This window comes from Poecilia formosa, unplaced genomic scaffold (assembly GCF_000485575.1).
Source record: "Poecilia formosa unplaced genomic scaffold, Poecilia_formosa-5.1.2 Scaffold7, whole genome shotgun sequence".
Classification (NCBI taxonomy): Eukaryota; Metazoa; Chordata; class Actinopteri; order Cyprinodontiformes; family Poeciliidae; genus Poecilia; species Poecilia formosa.
In genome coordinates, this window is record NW_006799946.1 from 1037647 (window position 1) to 1057735 (window position 20089).

Here is a 20089-nt window from a genome sequence, read left to right on the forward strand (position 1 = left end):
TTTATAGTATATTTGACCGAATGGCCTCACAGTTACACATCCAGTAGATACAAAAATTATTTTCCATTTTAGTTTGACTGACTGTAGCCAATCGATTCAGAAAGTTGACAGCTCTAAAACTTAGGCATTTTATCAATTCTTCATGCTTTTTATTGTTTCCAAAGGTAAAATTTGGTAAATCCAGTTTAGCCAGGTCCACCCACTCTGAGCCAATAATTTTTTCCCCTTTCACATACAAATATTTATATTTGATTACTTTTTAAATCTGCAGATTGCTTGCATAAGTACAATTATGTACAGTTCCTTTTATATTTTTAAGAAATAAAATAATTAAAAAAGTCTTTTAAAAAAATAAATAAAAATTCTGATAAGCATTTTTTTTTTTTAAAGGACATAAATATTTTTGACAACTTGATTTAGACTTTATCTAGCTGCAGCATAAATCTTTGCTACAGCTGTGTTTCACTGTGTGTACTAAATCTTCTGTAGTGCATTCCAATTAGCTCTTAAATCAAGTATTTAAGTGATTGAAGAACATTATATTCAACCAATGATTTCATGTTGGATTTATTGCATAATGAAGAACTTTCAAGGCATGTTTAGAGAATCTTTATTTTTTGAGTAAGTTGGTCAAAGATCATCTGGCAGAACTTGTTGTGGTCAACTCCAGCAGCTCCTCTAAATCCTATGAATCTCAAAAAGCCTTATGTCCGTATCGTACCAGATTGGAGGATCCACATTCCTTCAAAGAACAGAAGGAAGAGTGAAAAAATCAGTTTCAGCAGCCAAACTGAAATCCACTGTGAATCTACATCCGGTATGTTTACCGTAGGTAGATGACTCCCCACATGTAGGTCCGGAACCACATGGCAGTGCCAGAGTTGGCCTGGTACTTCCTGATCAGGATGGGGTGAGGGACTGGGAGGAGGCCGACCAACGTGCCGTGCTGCAGGAATTTCAAGATCTCTGACTCATCTGTTAAACCCCTGAAGATAAAACAAAACCTCCTCATTTGATCCAGCTCTAAACAATTGGAACATCTCAGATTTAAGAATCAAATTCTCAAAACATCAACTTTTTGCTTATTTGCAATTTGAGCACTGCCAGAATTTACAGCAATCTCTTGTAAATCAGTTAAACTATTAAATCCATCTGGCTTCTAATTAAAACTTTTCTCCTACTTGTCGATGCAGATCTTCTCCACCTGAGGGACCAAGACTTGCAGAAGCCGCATGATGGTTTGCAGAGGAAGTCTAGATTTCCATGACAACATCTAACAGGAACAGGTAAATAAAGCATAAAATCTCCTGACAAAAACCAACAAGCAGCAGAAATAAACATTAAAAAAAAAAACCCTCTCTCACCCAGCCTGAATTAGCGGTCCAAGCGGCAGTAGATGAGAGGCTCGATATTCGACTTCTTGATGTCTGCGACCTCGTGAAGACCTGATGACAGGATGAAACTGTGAGAAAGCAGAAAAATAAACAGAGTGCGAGCAGCAAGGCATCTGCTGTACCTCGCTGTCTCTTTCTGAGTTGGACTCCGTGTCGCTGGCTCCATTGATGGCACCACGGTGAGGTGGTGTTGCTGGAGAGCTTGAACGAGGCAAGGCAATCATCGTTCCGTCTTCGCTTACCTGAGACTTCTCCGTAATCTTATCAATTCCTGAAACAATATGAGCTGTCACTTCCTGGATGCCTGACTGGAAATCTGTGGCCTGACTTGAAAATGGAAGTTCTCCATCAAACCTGACTAGTAGTTTGAAGAATTTTGGAAACAAGAGGGTACAGACATTTCAGTAGATTTGTAAAGTTTGTAGAAGACATACAACAACGGCCTTCAAGATGTGATTGCAGAGTTTCTAAATAACCACAGGGGCTCTAAATACAAATGCAAGCCACACTTTTCAGACACGCACAAAAAAAGTTCAAAACCCATGTCTCACTAATCTTCCAACATTCACTTTAATTTGTTGCTTCTAGTGCTCTAAATTACCTCTTTTTGTTCATATTACTTTAAAATTTGTCCATTCTTTCACATCTTTCAGTTGGCTTGGTCACATTTTAATTTACACTTTTATGGTTGGTTTATAATTTTGTTCTTTTCAGATTACAGGTCCCAGCGTGGCAGTTTTTAGCTTTCTATTATAAATTTATTTGGTGTTTTTTTGTTTTTAAATAAATTTCTGTCACTAGAGCTTTTCTTGGGTTANAGAGGAGAAATGTTAAAGATGAAGCTAACCAGTCAAAAACAACCAGTTTCCATTGCTCAAACAAAACCTTGGGTGTGTGGGCTACGTCTTCATCAAGTTCTTAACGTCATCAAGTTCTTAACAATAAGTACATAGTAAAAAAAAATTGGTTATAATCTAATTTTTTCTCATAAAAACCATTATTAGCATTTAGAAGACATATAATATTATGCTTATTTACATCTGACTCATAACCACCTGTGAATATGGCATGTTGGAGGTGACTGTGTTGAACTTGCGGCTTAGCGTGCTGCTGCTGGTGTAGCTGGAGAAGCTAATAGCATCCAGGTTGTCCAGAGCCACTGACTCCTTCATGAACTTCCTCTCCATGCGCTCCCGGTGCCTCATTTGGAGCTTCTCACAGTCTTTGATGCGACGCTCCGCAGCCCGAAATGCTCGGTCTTTCAGCTTACTGACCAGCTTCGGGTTGAGGGTGATCTGCTTGGAGGCGGTGGAGTCCAGATATCGCACACAATCCAGGTGGCCCTTGGAGGCTGCCATGTCCAGAGGTGTGTGATAGTCATTGTCCAGACACCAAAGGTTGGCACCGAAAGCTACCAGGAAGGAGAGCGAACTGAGGTGGCCGTTGGCAGCTGCCAGGTGGAGTGGCGTGTTCCCCCAGATGTCACATTTGTCTGGATCACCTCTAAGACACAGGAGAGGAGATGTCTAATTAAATTTATTGAACTGATTCTTATGCTAATTTTAAAGGTTTTCTTTTCAGCTGTAGACACTGGGAGATTTCTTGTAGAAAAGGCAAAAATCTACTTTAACTGTGAGTGTGAGTTAAGTTAGTCAGCTAGGGGAAGATTTTTTTCTTCAAATTAATTAGATATCTACAGATGATCTTTAAGAGGATCAGAAGTGGCTAAAATAAACTAACCCTTGTTCTTTGATTAACTTCATTTTAAAGTTAGAATAGAATAGAATAGAATAGAATAGAATAGAAACAGCCTTTATCATCACACAAAGTAAATTCTAATTTTAAAGTAATTACAGTCGGGTAAACTGATTTTTGTGAAAATCCAGTTTTTTTTCCTCCTTCCTCCTGATATTAATGAATTATAAGAATAAGCCCCAATATGCAGTTTATTCCCCCAGGTGTTACTGTATCGTTATCATGACATAAACAGGAGCATTCAGCTGCAGCAGCGACAAACTTTCTTTCTTTTTTTCCCTCCTCTTACACGGCCAGTCCATGATCAATAATTAAAGCTCTGCAGGTTAAACATGACAGAGGTGACATTGCATTATTCATCCCACACACCCAAAGTCTTTTTTTCGCACACACCCACGAACACGCAGTCACCACAACAGGTTCCACCAGCCTCATCAGCATCTCCTCTGGCTTTATTTTCAGCTTGTGACCCTGATGGACCTTTTTAAAGTTTTTCGTTCTGCTGTTGGTTTAAAAGCTGTAACGCAGATCCAGTTGCAGCGGTGGGAAATGTATCACTGTAGTAACATGCAACAGGAATCACACCTACGTAACTCAGGCAGTAATCTGATCACATGTAGCTCCAGTTTAGAGGCGATAAAGCAGAGATAAACAACAAAAAAACAAATCTGTTTTCTGCTGCTGTCAAGAGCAATTGTTCTGAGGAAGCTCTGACTGTGAGACTTTATTCGTAAGTCATTTAAAATCATTAAATGCAACTCAAGTTGTTTTTGGCACTCAGTTATCCTTTAATCCCAAGAAAAGTATGGGATATGAAATGCAATAGAATAGTTTAGGTGTTTGCTTGTACACTTAGAATAATCTAAGTGTAATCAAATGTAATTAAAATGATTTAACCTCTAAAACTTAAACACCAGTGCCATATACAGAATGTGAATATAACGTATGTTACAGTGGAGTGCGACCGTCTATAATTGTAAACAGAAGATGATTGATTTGCTGTTGGCAAACAGCTTTTTTAAGGTAAGAAAATATGTTTCTGTACCATTGTGCTTAATTTTTATGTACCACTACAAAATGTATTTTGATATTCAAAGATTGTGTTATAAAATTAAATCACTGTTGGACCTTCAGACTCGATAGACTAATTACAGGAGCTAGTATAACTATTGATTCATCAGTGCACTGCATTAACCCACTTTGGTTCGAGCAGCAGGAAGAGGAATTGTTTCAGGAAGGAAATTATGTGCCCATGACCAGAATAAATATGCTTTCTTTCGTCAATCATAAGGGAAACATCAGGAGGACTTTACATAATCTGAATTATTGTGCTGCTTCTGCATTATTAATACTTAGAATTGTTAAAACGAAGCAGGCCTTAGTACCATCTGCTTTTTAAAGGGGTATTTTTTACTTTATTTCTAGACACTAAGCTAGATAAAATTACCCTAAAAGCATCCTGAAATGTCCCTTTTCTTAAAGGTAATGGTAGCTAAGCTAAATGTAGCTCAGGGCTCCAGCATTTTCAAAATATAGCTTTTCCCTGCTGGTGTGGTCAGTCATAGAAAGCACCGAGGTCATTAACAATTAATATTGTTAATTATGGTGCTTTGGACTTAAAAAAGATTGTTTAAGACAGCAAATCATTAGATTCTTTATGTTAATTTAAGTCACCTTTCTGGTAATCCAAATGATCAAATCACTGCGGTGACTGATACATATTTTGTCTTAAGACATGTATACAATCATCATGAGCTACAAGTTTGAAGACATAAGCAATATGACACTTCCCCTTTTGAATTATATAACTTTCAGTGTGCACATGCTGCTTTGTAAATGTAAATTAAAATACAAGAGATGAAGCTGAACGGCAGCACAGTGTCGCAGTTGGTAGCACTGTTGCCTTGTAGCAAGACGGTTTCCCAGCCCGGGGTCTTTCTGCATGGAGTTTGCATGTTCTCCCTGTGAATGCGTGGGTTCTCTCCGGGTACGCAGGTCTATAATATAAAATCCCAGTAACATAAAGTAAACACTGAGATTTAATTGCAAGGAGACAAAAGGTGGAAAAGTTAACGGCATAGAAATATTTTTCCATATTTTTTTAACACACATTTAGCGGTGTTAAAGTTTTTCATCAATAAATTCTAATTGTTTCTCTTTTAATACATATGTGTCTACATTCTTTGTAAATATGTTGCTGCTTGGCTTAAAGACGATTGTATTGGGCAAAAACAAATAAATGAAAATTTGGAGACATGACTGAATAGACATTCTCACTGTAGTATAAAAATAAAGAAGATTCTTTGCTATACTGAAATGTTAGCAAAAAAAAAAGAAGGAAAAAAGCAATTATACAAGTCTTCCAGGAATTCCTGTGTTATTGACACATTCATTGTAACAATCTGTGTATGTCTTTCTCCTGGTCTGTTTCTATCAATCAATATCTGTGACCTTTCCAAGAGTCGACTGTCCTCTGTATCACTGCATGCCCTATAAACCTGTAGTCAGCTGCACGATAAAGGGCAACCAGACTGTTTCATTCAGCTTCAATAGATAACAAGGAGCCACTTTGATCAGCATCCTGCTTTGGTTGTAGCTTGAAAACCTCAGCAGATGTTGATCCTAAAACCTTTCCTGCATCTCAACATAGACATTCAGCCAAACATAATGGATTTTCGCTTTTAGATCATTTTTAATCTAGTTGAGTGAAATTATTACTGATGGCTTCTGGATAAGATTTAGAGTGCTAGCCTGCTGACCAGGCTGGTCTGTTCTAAAATTGATCATAACTGAACATGAAGCTGTCACAGTGTGCATTCACTTGTTTAACCTGACCTTTCTATGTAATGGGGCTGTAAACCCCTCTATATGTCCTTCCACTGATTGAACTGCTAAGGAAGGAAGTAATATTTATTCTCAATATTTTATTTCTTATGATTAGATTAGTTTTTTCCATAACAACAACAACAATAATAATAATAATAATAATAATAATAATAATAATAATAATTCTATTTTAAACTAGACTTTGATTTGGTTAAATTACCTTTTTTTAAATATAGTTCTTAGGTCACGTTTCAAACTCTATAACAAATTTATTTATAAACAAACAATAAATATTTTTTATGGACTCACCCTCTGCCAACGATGAGCCGTAGAGCCTCCAGGTTGCCGTGGTAAGCGGCCCATAAGGTCGGCGTCATCCCATCTTCGTCCGGGGCGTTCAGCTCCTTACGAGTGGCTTCCTTCAGGATGTCCAGGTAGCCGTCCCGGGCCGCCCGGTGGTACCGGTCATTCATGGCGGCCTTGGCTCAATTTGAGCTCCAGTCCATAACCTTAAGTCCCTTTGAAGAGCTGACTTCTCGGTTCGCTCCGGGACGCTGCGGCCTGCAGAGCCCACTGCTGGGCAGCTGGTTGCTTAGAGACGGCGGCCAGCTGTAAGTCAGGAATGGGCGGAGTTGTCTCCACGTAAAGACGCGCCCCGCTTCACGTATAAGTCAAATCTGGAGCATCCTTCAGTTTTGAAGATGATTTCGAATCCCGACAAGTTAAATTTAAGCATCCCTCTTTAATGTCATTGTTTTCACATAATTGTTTTTTTAGTTCCAACCCCCACAACGTTTAAATGTTGTTGAGGTGTACAATGATCAAAACAACATTAAAATCCAAAACAGCCCGACTGCTCGAATGATCTTTTCTTGTTCCATTAACAAGAAATGGAACAAGGACAAACACTCTTCCCTTCCCTACCGTTTGGCATTGAAATAGATTAAACAATAAATGTTGGAATGAGACATTTTTGGATGTTACCTTTACCTTTGACATAAATTTCTTTATATTATTTGGTAGAATTACCTTTCAAATTATATGATTTGGGTGAAACAGGTTGCCGCCTGCTGCACACGACTTTTCAGTTCTGACCATGTATTTTCTTTTAGACCAGTGAGATTCTTTTAAAAATAGTTGAAAGTCTGATCCCGTCGCATGCATTCATATTCAGTATGTTCTCAAACATTTTACTTTATATCCCTTGCTTGTCAGAGATCGCCTTGTTGGGGTCACCAGGAGGTCACTGTCCTCACAACACGTCATTAGCTACACGTCAGCGAACAACTGACGTGTAGCAACTAGTAAAAAGCTTTTACTAGTTGTCAGCGAACAACTAGTAAAGGTTTTTACTAGTTGTTCGTTGACGTGTATCCACAAAAACCTTGTTTTTTATTAGCTGGAGAAAAAAAAATACATTATTAGGTAATGCACTCATATTGCTACATTCAAAATGTTTTTGTAACTGAAAATATAACAAAGAAAAAATGTATCACTCCACTTAAATCCACACTCATAGATGCACACTGCTCTACATTTTATCAGCCAAAGAAAACAAGGCGCTTTACAAACACATAAATACTTACAAAGACGAAAGTTTTCCAAGGTACGTACAAAGCGTAAAAACGTTTACTGCCTCCCCAACTGCCTAAATTATTGTTGCCAAGGTTACTGAAGAAAAATACGTCAGATATCGTTTGCTCCAAAGAGCGCTCACTCGGTCATCTTTCTACAAATATACGAAGATTGTAGTACAGATGTCACACTCGGATCAAATTCCAAACACCAAATGTTTAAAACATGTTCAGAATAGTCACACAATTACGAACTTATGTTCACTATAAACTAATTTATAGTATATTTGACCGAATGGCCTCACAGTTACACATCCAGTAGATACAAAAATTATTTTCCATTTTAGTTTGACTGACTGTAGCCAATCGATTCAGAAAGTTGACAGCTCTAAAACTTAGGCATTTTATCAATTCTTCATGCTTTTTATTGTTTCCAAAGGTAAAATTTGGTAAATCCAGTTTAGCCAGGTCCACCCACTCTGAGCCAATAATTTTTTCCCCTTTCACATACAAATATTTATATTTGATTACTTTTTAAATCTGCAGATTGCTTGCATAAGTACAATTATGTACAGTTCCTTTTATATTTTTAAGAAATAAAATAATTAAAAAAGTCTTTTAAAAAAATAAATAAAAATTCTGATAAGCATTTTTTTTTTTTAAAGGACATAAATATTTTTGACAACTTGATTTAGACTTTATCTAGCTGCAGCATAAATCTTTGCTACAGCTGTGTTTCACTGTGTGTACTAAATCTTCTGTAGTGCATTCCAATTAGCTCTTAAATCAAGTATTTAAGTGATTGAAGAACATTATATTCAACTAATGATTTCATGTTGGATTTATTGCATAATGAAGAACTTTCAAGGTATGTTTAGAGAATCTTTATTTTTTGAGTAAGTTGGTCAAAGATCATCTGGCAGAACTTGTTGTGGTCAACTCCAGCAGCTCCTCTAAATCCTATGAATCTCAAAAAGCCTTATGTCCGTATCGTACCAGATTGGAGGATCCACATTCCTTCAAAGAACAGAAGGAAGAGTGAAAAAATCAGTTTCAGCAGCCAAACTGAAATCCACTGTGAATCTACATCCGGTATGTTTACCGTAGGTAGATGACTCCCCACATGTAGGTCCGGAACCACATGGCAGTGCCAGAGTTGGCCTGGTACTTCCTGATCAGGATGGGGTGAGGGACTGGGAGGAGGCCGACCAACGTGCCGTGCTGCAGGAATTTCAAGATCTCTGACTCATCTGTTAAACCCCTGAAGATAAAACAAAACCTCCTCATTTGATCCAGCTCTAAACAATTGGAACATCTCAGATTTAAGAATCAAATTCTCAAAACATCAACTTTTTGCTTATTTGCAATTTGAGTACTGCCAGAATTTACAGCAATCTCTTGTAAATCAGTTAAACTATTAAATCCATCTGGCTTCTAATTAAAACTTTTCTCCTACTTGTCGATGCAGATCTTCTCCACCTGAGGGACCAAGACTTGCAGAAGCCGCATGATGGTTTGCAGAGGAAGTCTAGATTTCCATGACAACATCTAACAGGAACAGGTAAATAAAGCATAAAATCTCCTGACAAAAACCAACAAGCAGCAGAAATAAACATTAAAAAAAAAAACCCTCTCTCACCCAGCCTGAATTAGCGGTCCAAGCGGCAGTAGATGAGAGGCTCGATATTCGACTTCTTGATGTCTGCGACCTCGTGAAGACCTGATGACAGGATGAAACTGTGAGAAAGCAGAAAAATAAACAGAGTGCGAGCAGCAAGGCATCTGCTGTACCTCGCTGTCTCTTTCTGAGTTGGACTCCGTGTCGCTGGCTCCATTGATGGCACCACGGTGAGGTGGTGTTGCTGGAGAGCTTGAACGAGGCAAGGCAATCATCGTTCCGTCTTCGCTTACCTGAGACTTCTCCGTAATCTTATCAATTCCTGAAACAATATGAGCTGTCACTTCCTGGATGCCTGACTGGAAATCTGTGGCCTGACTTGAAAATGGAAGTTCTCCATCAAACCTGACTAGTAGTTTGAAGAATTTTGGAAACAAGAGGGTACAGACATTTCAGTAGATTTGTAAAGTTTGTAGAAGACATACAACAACGGCCTTCAAGATGTGATTGCAGAGTTTCTAAATAACCACAGGGGCTCTAAATACAAATGCAAGCCACACTTTTCAGACACGCACAAAAAAAGTTCAAAACCCATGTCTCACTAATCTTCCAACATTCACTTTAATTTGTTGCTTCTAGTGCTCTAAATTACCTCTTTTTGTTCATATTACTTTAAAATTTGTCCATTCTTTCACATCTTTCAGTTGGCTTGGTCACATTTTAATTTACACTCTTATGGTTGGTTTATAATTTTGTTCTTTTCAGATTACAGGTCCCAGCATGGCAGTTTTTAGCTTTCTATTATAAATTTATTTGGTGTTTTTTTGTTTTTAAATAAATTTCTGTCACTAGAGCTTTTCTTGGGTTATTTATTTTTTTTACCATTTTATTTCACATTCTTATTTGTCAAAGTTGCACAAAAAAAAGAGTATTTTAGAACTTATCTATTTCTTCTTGGTAGTTTCTTCCCCACCTGGAGTGGCCTCTAAGGTGGCTTTGAGTGTCCCGGGCTCAGCAGGTGCAGCAGGTCTGGAACCCTCCATGGACTCGCCATCTGTGGAGTTTAGGCGGGAGATCCCAGACTTGTTCTTCTTCTTCTGCAAAGTTTTCTGAATGGATGCCTCATCCGTGGGCAGGTTGGCTAGCTGGTGGAAAACGTTCCTCTTACGAATGATGGCATACACTAGGTTGAAGTTGCCTGTGGGGAAGGTTCAAGACATCAAAATGTTGCCCTAAGTGCAGCTGCACTCACAAGATCCCATTGTTGTTCTAACCATCAAACTGATACTGGATGATGTTGTTGAAGACCTCCAGCAGGAAGAAGACCAGGTTGTGGTTCTGAGGTGCAGATAGGAGGTACCAGGGCGTGGAGAAGGCCTCCAGCAGGTGGAGCAGCTTGTTGGCAGCCACCATTGACAGGCTCTTTAGGTAGGGTGAAACTACAGAGGTAGAAAATGTGCTTACATCAACTCTCCACCAAGGGGCAGCATTGTCTACAGGCATACTTACTGTTTACAATTATGGTGAGCAGGCAATCAAACAGAGGATGGAGACGCTGGTGTCCACAGGTAATTATTTTGTGAAAAATCTAAACAAGAAGGGACATAAATATGACTCTTGGTACTATTGAGAGCATATTATAATCTAAAGCTGAAACATACAAAAAAATTATAATAATTTGTAGAATCTGCCAGTTTGTGTGCAGCTTCAGTGAGCTTTTCAGATTTGAAAAGAAAACCAACCTTTGAACCAACCTTTCTTAAATTTTCTGTTTTAATGTTGTGAAATATTTGTAAAGCACAGGTTAAGCTTTAGCAGGTTGGCAATCTCTTAGTCGAGTAAAGTAGGTCTCTCACCACTATGAGCAGGTCTGCGTGGGTTCCTGTAAAGACAGGAATGTCCATGGGGACACGGAGCGTGTACGGTTTATTCAGTCGAACACCAAAGTTCCTCTCTCCGCTCAGCAGCAGCAGGATGAACACGCCAATGTGCATGAGGCCCACGCGAGCTGCACATGCACACAAACATGAAGAGTTTTTAGAAGTTTGTGCGGTTTACCCTTGCCTCAATGTCTGTGTACAGGGATGTATTTTTTTTGTTTTTGTTTTTTTTTGCTCAGATGTCACAGAAAGTGTCTCACACTGATCTGCTCTGGCATCGTTCAGGTAGAACAGGATGGGAACCAGCATCTCCAAGACGTCGCTGCTCTTTAGGACGAAGAACAGGAATTTCTGCAACAAGCAGAAACAGTCATGTTAGTGAGTTAAAGACAGGTGCTCTGTTAGTGTAACTTTTTATCCCTTTAACCTAAGAAAAGTGAAAAGATCGCAATTTAAAAATGCAAGGAGCCTCTCACTTTGTTAAAATCGCAGAACTTCCAGAACAGAATTAGCAGCTCCTGGTGGAAGTGGATCTTCTTGGTGGATCGTGGAAGGTACGTCTGGATCAGAGGGTTGTTGAGCAGCTGAGCAAAACCTCGGAGGACGAAACTCAAATCCTGTTGAACCAATGCAGAGAATATGCTAAAGCTTCCAATCAGAAATCTTCTATTTGTGGATGAAACTGAAGGTTTACAGTTTGGTACCTCCTCCCTGTGGATCCTCGAGAGGTAATTCACAAAGAGGTTGTCAGGTCCAGCTGGCTGTATATTAAAAAAAAAATAAAAATACAGGTGTATTAAAAAATTTGAATTCTTCATTTTAACCTAGACACTTATTAACAGGATTTTCTGTTGACTTATGTTAAAGGTTTTGAGAGACTGACAATAGACTTACAGAAATAGGTAGAACTAAAATTAAATTAGTTAAGTCATAATCTTCTTTTTTTTTTAGCTGTGTTGATACTTCTTCAGTGTTACTTTTGACATGTTTCTTTCACATTGTTTGCTGTATAGTTTAGAGTGTAACTTTTTCCAGCAAAATGGCAACAATAACATTTATCCATCATACCTCTAGCTCCTCAGATGGATTGGATGAGGAGGAGTCCAGCGCCTGGAGGGCAGCGCTCACAGCCGACCCGGTCTCGTGCTCCAGGGTGACGATCAGGACCTGCAGAGCCTGCTCCACCAGCTGCTCTCGGTAGTCTGAGAACAGCAGATGGTTGTACGGGATACCGTATCCCACCGGGTCGTAGGAACAGACCACGTTCAACAGGGATGTGAAGAGCGGCAAGGCATGTCTGAAGCAATGGCACACAGATAATCCTGGTGTTTACAACAGAGCATCTATAAACTGAAGAGATTCAGAGGTGGAAACTGTAAATAATACAAAACCAAGATAAGTTGTTTTTGGATACAGGAGAAAAACGGTGAAGGTTCTGGAGTGGAAATCTCAGCCTCTGGACCTTAACATTATTGAGCCAATTTGGGGATATCTTAAATGTGCAGTTCATGCAAGAAAAGCTAAGAATATAAAGGAACTTGAAGGAGATTTTCCAAGAGGAATTGAAAGTTCTTTGCATTTTTCACACTTTAAACCGCTAACTGTTTTCACTGCACCTGCAATAACAACAAAATAAACGAAAGCAATCAGATTTCTTCTGGACTGCAGTCACATAAAACAAATGGTAAATGCTCCAAAAGCACATATTTACACATAGAATATCTTGATGTGGCTTTTTTGAGCCATGCCAACCTGTTTTCTGCAGAACAGAAGAAGGAGACCCAGGGGTTAAGCACTTGGGTCTCAGATGAAGGAGAAAGATACATGGCTTCAGAGAAGCAAGTGAGAAGCAGCTTCAGCAGCTCTGTCCTGAAAACACACAACGAATCTACCATCAAAACAGCAGTCAGAAAAATTACAAAGTGGGGAAAAAAGCAATATTAATTAAATAACACGTTACTAAACTCACTAAATCCCTGTAGTGCTGAGTAATGTAGCACATTTATATTAAAGCAATCAGTTTAACGGTTAAGGACTGTTAATATTCTTTAAACTGATTTCTTACGAATTGCCTTATTAGCTTATTACTGACTGTGTGGGTTCATCTTACCCAAATTATCACAAAGCAAAATGTTAATGCCTTATTTTCCCCCATCTTTGAAGTAAAAAATGTCCATCACCTTTTTAGGATAGCAGCTAAACAGATAAAATGTAGCTTGCAGTCTCACCTGTTCCGGTCATGGATGTAATTCGGGGGAGGCGACTGAGCAAAGCCCACCCCGGCCTCCCAGATGTACTCACAGCTATCTATGGATCGCATTTCCTCTGAGGCATCCTGAAGCGAAACAAGAGTTTTAAAAAAATTATAGTTTGAGATATATAATATGTGGAAGACTATTCTCTAACAAACGTACAGTGTTATTTGTGACATCTAGTAACAAACCAGATTTGATCACTGAGAAGAGAAAATCTGTCATTGGGATTAGAGACATATTATTTGGCAAAAGTGCTGTTATGATAATTAATTGTGGTATTATCTTTCTGTCATACTCAGTCATAATGTGAAACTGTGCTACAAACCAGCATAGAGCACGTCATGGAATATTTCTTATTGTTTAAAGGGAAAAAATAATGAAGGTCTAAGAAGGTTCTGCATTTGGACACTTGGTCCATGTTAATCAGCAAGCAGAATGAGCCGATTACACTCTGCTGACATTATCTGGCTTTGACACCTCGGCACAGATAACTGCAGCTTTAAGAATAGAAGTGATGAGGTGTTTCTGTAAGTTATCTGACAAAAGGGCACACAGCCGCACGCTGCATTAAACTTCTCCAGTGGCACAACAGAAACAGAAACTGCTATGCCACCATTATACTCTCCAATAAGTGAAACCTAAAAAAACAAATAAGTTCATTTATACCAAAAACAAACAAAAAAAAAAGGCAACAACCTGACACATGACCTGGGAGATGCATGATCCAACAATTTAGTTGATTCAGTTCATTTAGACGTTCAGAATGGCAACATTTAAGCTAACATAACTCTAAAGGAACTGCCTTGTTGGAGTTAAATTCTCATTTATTTTCAGTGAAAATATGAATTCAACACTTAACCAACTCAAACCACAATTTTTTTATATAGGCGTCATTTGTTTCCCACTTCCTTCCATGTTGAATCCATCAACAAAACATTTTCCACTCCAATTGCATATCAGTTTATTTCCTTTGATGGTTTAGTCTTATTGATAAATAATACAGATAAATAATCACAACAAGGTAAACTTTTGACCAAAAGTGTGTATGTAGTGTTATTGTAATTTTAAGACTTAATATTAGACTGTTTTTTATACCGATAGTGGTTCTGATCCCCCACACAGTCCAGCTGACTCTTATAAAATGACACCTCCTTCTGCTGGTGGATAACATTGTTCATGGACCCTGAGGTACTGGACAGAAGCTGGCTAAAAAAAGGTGACCAAAGTCCAAGCCAAATGCTTAAACACTTGGCTTGAATTCCTTGAGAAATCTTGACCAAGGTCACTTTTCAAGAAATTAGAGGAGGGTTTGAACACTGGAAGGTAAATAAGACAATGAATTCAATTTAAGTAGTGTTTTGTTTTTTTGTTTTTCAGAAAAAAAAAACACTGACCTCCAGGTGAACAAACACTGACAGAAAAGTGAAAACTTTATTTGCTCCCCACAGCTTCCTTCCAGCTATTCTTCATGCTTGGTTAACCATAGAGGCAGGTGGGAATAAACACTGACCACTTCCTCTGATGGCAGCACAGATCACCTCCCCAGTCTCTAAAATGTTTGCAGAGCTCAGTTAAGACGTGTCCACCCAGCTCAAATACGGCCACTCCAGCCTGCCTCCCCCTGCACCATGGAGTCACTCATTAACTCCAGCAAACCGCCTCAGAGGGCTGCATGAAGGAGATAACGGCACAGACTTGTACCACAGGAAGGTTAAGAAAACAAGACCTGAAACCTTTCATTAGAGAAAACGCTGGCTAGCTCTGTTTGCCTGCCTGTTATAGGAATGATGTCCTTTAAGTAATTACCAAGGAGTTTAGGACAACATGTGTGAGATCATTTTATTTCTGTGTGTGCAAGTTAAATGTTAAATTTGTCCATCACACCGGTTTGGAGCAATAGACGTACCAGCCTTAGTTGGACACAGCACAGTAAAACACTTAATGTTACCAAGGACTTAAGAGAATGTTCAACTCTGCCTTAATCTGTAATGACCGGCTATAAATGTTCTTCTTTCAACTCACTGACCGGGTTGTTCTTCTTGTGACTCTGGACGGTAAAATCTGGACAGAAGAGCAGGTCAGCGACGGTGAGCAGCAAGGATTCAGCCAGCGGCCGAGCTTCATTCTCATCAGCATCTTCGTCCAAACTCTGCAACACGAATGCATCACTCGAAAACAAGTCTCGCAGGTTTTTATAAAGACATAAACCAAGAAGTGTGCTGGTGACTGAACGATTTTCATCTTTTTTCCCTCTGACTGGTCAGAAACTAAAGAATTGTTCGTTTTTCTGATCAGTGAATGCGCCATACTCAAGACAACATCATTCTTTGGCGTGGTTGTGTTTGCAGAGTGAAGAGGATTCAGTTGTATCAGACAAAAAAAAGAAGCTTGCAACATCCTGTGAACTCTCAGTTACCACATACTAAGTATGAGGATTCTAAGCAACACTGCTTTTGAAATCCAATATGGCTGCCATAAATGTTGGTGACAGCTGCAGTGATGAACTGCTGCACTGCTGCTGATCCCAAGCACACAGCAATGTACAAACTATAAGTGAGCTCATTGCTATCATGTTTAAACACATAAAATACAGATAAATGCACTGTTTAGTTTTTATTGCTAATATCAGTAAGCCTTATCATCGAGTACAGCAACAAGCAAATCCTACAGGTTAATCCAATGAGAACTACTTAGAAAAAAAAAGAATAATTAGGAATATTTGTAACAAAAAATAATTAATCTATATATGGTTTACTGACTAATTAAAGAATATTTTACTCTAGCTCATCTTTTACTCCTTGTATTTACAGATCTCCATCCCAAAATGTAGTTTCACACTCGCCAGGCAAACATTTAATTTAACGTTCGATTGGTTCGATGCAGAAATAAAGACGTTTTCTGCATAACTGAATTGATTGCAAAGAGGCCATCAGCCTTTTCCGCCTGCAGCAGCCCTTCTTCTCCTCAGTACCATACTTTCATTAACAGACATTCAATCCCTCCTTAACTCAACCGTTGGCGGGTAGACGGTGGGAGATACAATATGGGCAGTGTTTGCACCATGGTCCCCAGTCGACCAGGTAACCAGAGACTCAGCAGCAGGTGGGCAGGGTGGGAGAGGAGGAGAGGAGAGAGAGTCCAGCTTTGGATGGAGACCTTTGCATCGACAGCAGCAGTGGTTTTATCTTACACTGCAAGATCTGCTCTGAAAATCAAAGAGCAGCATCTTTTCTAGCCAGGCCAGATTATTGTAGCTGAAGCTATCAAAGGGCTACAAACTGTGTGATGGAAGGATAGCTAATAGGTTGAACACTCCTGTCTGCAGACAGAATGGATTTCTCCGGCAGCAGCTTCCACAGATTACATACCAAGAATAAACCATATCCACCTACGTAACTTGAAAATATCTTTGCAAGTAAAAAAAAAAAAGAAGATGTATTTAAGGTTATTAAAGCTAAAATATCCAGAAAATGTCATTTAGCTCTTCCTTCAACTTGAGTATAACTGATAAACCTTTAAAGAGTAAAAAGAAAGATAAACTGTCAGAGTGTCAGCTCCCTCAGGCGACGCGTCGTACCCCGGATTTTTTCGTGCCAGGAATGGTGGACCAGAAGAAGCCCCTCCAGTCAGCATCCTCAAAAATGTACGGCAGGATCCGGGTGAGAAGGCGGGTGCAGTTCAGCACGATCTGACGCTCCTTCTCCGAGGGGCAGCCAGAGTCGGCACATTGAACCAGCCGCTCCACTGCCTGGAAACAAGCCACGTCAAACATGTAAATTAAGCTATAAAGATCTCTATTGGAAGAGTTACATTAAGTCATTTTTATTAAAAAGATGGCAAAACATTTAGATTACTGATTGTAACAGAAACTATAAAAAAAGAGGATATGAATGCAATTTTGACCTAATATATGTTAATGGATTCTTCAAAACAAGCTAAGATTTGAAGAAAAAAACAAAAACAGCAAAAATTGGCTTCTTAGATCGTTATCTGTATTTTTCTAATTTTATTGATAACTTGTTTTGTTGATTAACGAGTGGTTTCTCCTCCTCCCATCTATTTTTTTTTCTCTTTTAGACTGACCTCTTGTACTCCAAGTGTGGGAATAACAAACATCTGCATTCCTTTGTTTCTGACTGTATCCAGGATGAACAATACAAGCGGTCATGTAAAACACAGGAATCCTTGCTGTCTGTAGGAACTACGGTAACTTGTAAACCAACTCTCTGTGTTTTAGTGACCAATTCATTCATTACAAAACTCAATGCATTATTTTCAGTCTGAGTCTCTGAGAAGACAGAGAAGATTTTCATTTTATTGCAGATTTAGATCAAGTAAATATCTAAATCTGTAGACATCATCCTTCAGCCTCAGCCAGCGGTCAAATATTTCAGTGGGAAGATCAGATTAGAGGTTGGATGATTAACAAGGGAGAGTTGGCTGCAATGTCTGTAGGCGTGATCATGCAAAAGGGACATCATATTCACAACAAACCAACTAAGCTATTGGTTTTAACCCTTTTGTTACTGTTACCTTCTTAAAAAAAACATAAAAAATGACATGCATTGTAATTAGAAATACAGTAGTTTCACTTTTAGTGGTACAGACTCCTAAATTAGAGTGCTTGTCCAATAGAATGCATTTCTCATCTTGCATGGTTACTGGCATCCCCTTGATAAAAAATGTTAAGAAATGTTCAAATTAATCACTATCAAAACTTGGTAACCACAAGGTTGTTAGTTTTTGCAGCAGAGTTCCAGCAGCAAGTTTTAGAAATGTTTCTACTTCCTGTAAGTTTTTCACTTTGTATGTTGAGAATATGAATTTTTGCTCTCATTAAACCTTGTTTGTCACAGTTGGAGGTGTTTTAAACATTTTAAATTATAATTTTACAAAGTAAAAAAATAGGTATTAAGTATTTTCAGGAAGTAATTTTTTGACTTCTGAAGATTAACAGTGAAAGGACCACTTGTCTTTCCCATTTTGAAGAAAGAAACCAATTCCATTAAATGTTTGAGGAACAGAAATGCACTTAAATCTAACCATGTGATATTACTAAAGATGATCTAAATAAGACACTCATTCTGAGGAGGCCAGGTTACCTTGTAGCACAGGGTTGCTAGGTTGGATGGAGACTCCTCTCTGACAGCTCGGATTTCTGCTGCAGGCACCAGAGCAAAAACATCCTGGACGGCGATGGAGCACTCGGCCCAGAACTGGTCCCAGAACACGTTGTCTGTGGCTTCAACAGGCTGCAGTACAGGAAACTTTGTAAAGTCTTTGTGTACCCAAGTTTTCATTTTCATAAAAATGCTCAACAGCTATGCAGCACCAATCGTGTAGACATGTTATACACATAACTGCTACCATTAAATAAAAACACACGTATAAACCCAGCTAGACTGAAGTAATTTTCACTCAGCTAAGAAGTTTATTTCTGACAAAATATTCGAAAAGTCCTGCTATGTTGCAGCAATAAAATATATATATATATATATATATATATTCTTAGAATTCATGACCAAGCATGTTTTCACTGGTACTTTAATGATTTAATTTGTTATTGAAGAGTCAGAGGTTTATTTTATACTTTTTATGTATGACTGGGATAATTTCTAGGTGAAATGTTTAGTAAATGTGCAAAAACCAGATGATAAATAAACTTTAACAGATAATAGCAGTTGGGATGATCTCAAATGATTTTTTTTCATGAAATAAAGACCAAAACGTTGATATTTTTTTTTCTTTTTCTGAGGTTTCGATTCTACCTTAAAATAAGAAATGGTCAAGGTACAATTTCTGTAGGCCTTAGCTAATCCAGCCTTCAGGCAAACACATTTTTCATATAGTAAAGTAGCATTAAACAAATGATGCAAAACTGGCAGAATGATGGTTTTTCTTCCGCAAAACAGTGCAAATAATAAAATCATAATTGCTCCTCGTCTTAACTTCCTATCCTTATTTCAAATCTATAAGTGTAGTTACTAACGGTTTGTTTCCACACCACTTGTGATAATAAGACCTGCACCTGACGCTACCATCTGGCACACCAACTTTTATCGTCGTAAGCAAATATCGTTCAGAATCACGTTTTTTTTTTTCCCTTGCGCGTTCAAGAGCTTTATTATGAAGAAAACAGAAACAGACCTGAGTTTTGGTCGTCAGCTGGATCACCGCTTTCCTAAAGTGAAGCTTAGTGTCAGCGTTTCCCATTTTTTCTGTGTCCACCAGCCGCGTCCTCCTACCTGCGGATTCTGCTGATAATTTCTCCTCATCTCAACTCAGAGCGCAGCGCAGCTGGTGCGTTCATGAAAACTCGAATTTTACAAGTCCGTGTAAAATTGTAAAAGGGAAGACAAGAAACTATACTGGTAAATAGGCTAACCTACCTGTGTTAAGACAAATATTAGAAGTTTGCAAATACAAAAATATTTAGGATATAATTTTGACAGGAAAAACTATAATCTTATTATCTACGGAAATTAAAACAACATAAATTTAAAAAAGACAAAAACCAAGAAAACAAACGATTTTTAACCAGAAAAGGGACATGAGTTTTGTGTTGAGAGAATATTTCTTTCTCATAAATAAAAGCCGTACATAATTAAAGATTTTAATTGAAGTAAAAACTAACATGCAAATCAATATCGGCCACGTTCTCAAAAGAAATCTAAACTACAAATAGAAATATAGTTTAACCATAAAGTATAAGTAGACTAAATAAAAATATAATTAAATATGAAAATAATGTATAATAAATAATACAAATAATACAAAAACAGATAGA

The 20089-nt window shown here is 38.3% G+C and overlaps 2 protein-coding genes across 3 annotated transcripts; both read right to left on the reverse strand.

Annotated features, from left to right (window-relative positions):
• Positions 1–551: 551 nt before the first annotated feature.
• Positions 552–19590, reverse strand: hid1b (HID1 domain containing b). Of its 2 annotated transcripts, XM_007570666.2 has the most exons (20): positions 19450–19590; positions 18405–18554; positions 16880–17050; positions 15329–15451; positions 13276–13382; positions 12800–12916; positions 12116–12344; positions 11752–11808; positions 11524–11664; positions 11308–11398; positions 11024–11175; positions 10677–10755; positions 10442–10606; positions 10141–10365; positions 9336–9489; positions 1517–1540; positions 1365–1419; positions 1182–1273; positions 828–986; positions 552–742 (listed from the first exon to the last, which is right to left on the reverse strand). In XM_007570666.2, exons 1-20 carry the CDS (start codon positions 19513–19515, stop codon positions 679–681), a joined length of 2421 nt encoding a protein of 806 aa, XP_007570728.1. In that variant the 5' UTR covers positions 19516–19590; the 3' UTR covers positions 552–678. The 2 variants fall into 2 exon arrangements, with proteins under 2 accessions (XP_007570728.1, XP_007570720.1); XM_007570658.2 differs by lacking the exons at positions 552–742; positions 828–986; positions 1182–1273; positions 1365–1419; positions 1517–1540 and adding exons at positions 8419–8566; positions 8652–8810; positions 9006–9097; positions 9189–9269 and having other exon boundaries at positions 9341–9489; positions 19450–19589.
• On the reverse strand, positions 2227–7651 carry LOC107838492 (Usher syndrome type-1G protein-like). Its single transcript, XM_016680969.1, has 3 exons — positions 7562–7651; positions 6285–7374; positions 2227–2897 (listed from the first exon to the last, which is right to left on the reverse strand). The coding sequence occupies exons 2-3, from the start codon at positions 6446–6448 to the stop codon at positions 2429–2431; spliced, it is 633 nt and encodes a 210-aa protein (XP_016536455.1). The 5' UTR covers positions 6449–7374; positions 7562–7651; the 3' UTR covers positions 2227–2428.
• Positions 19591–20089: the final 499 nt, after the last annotated feature.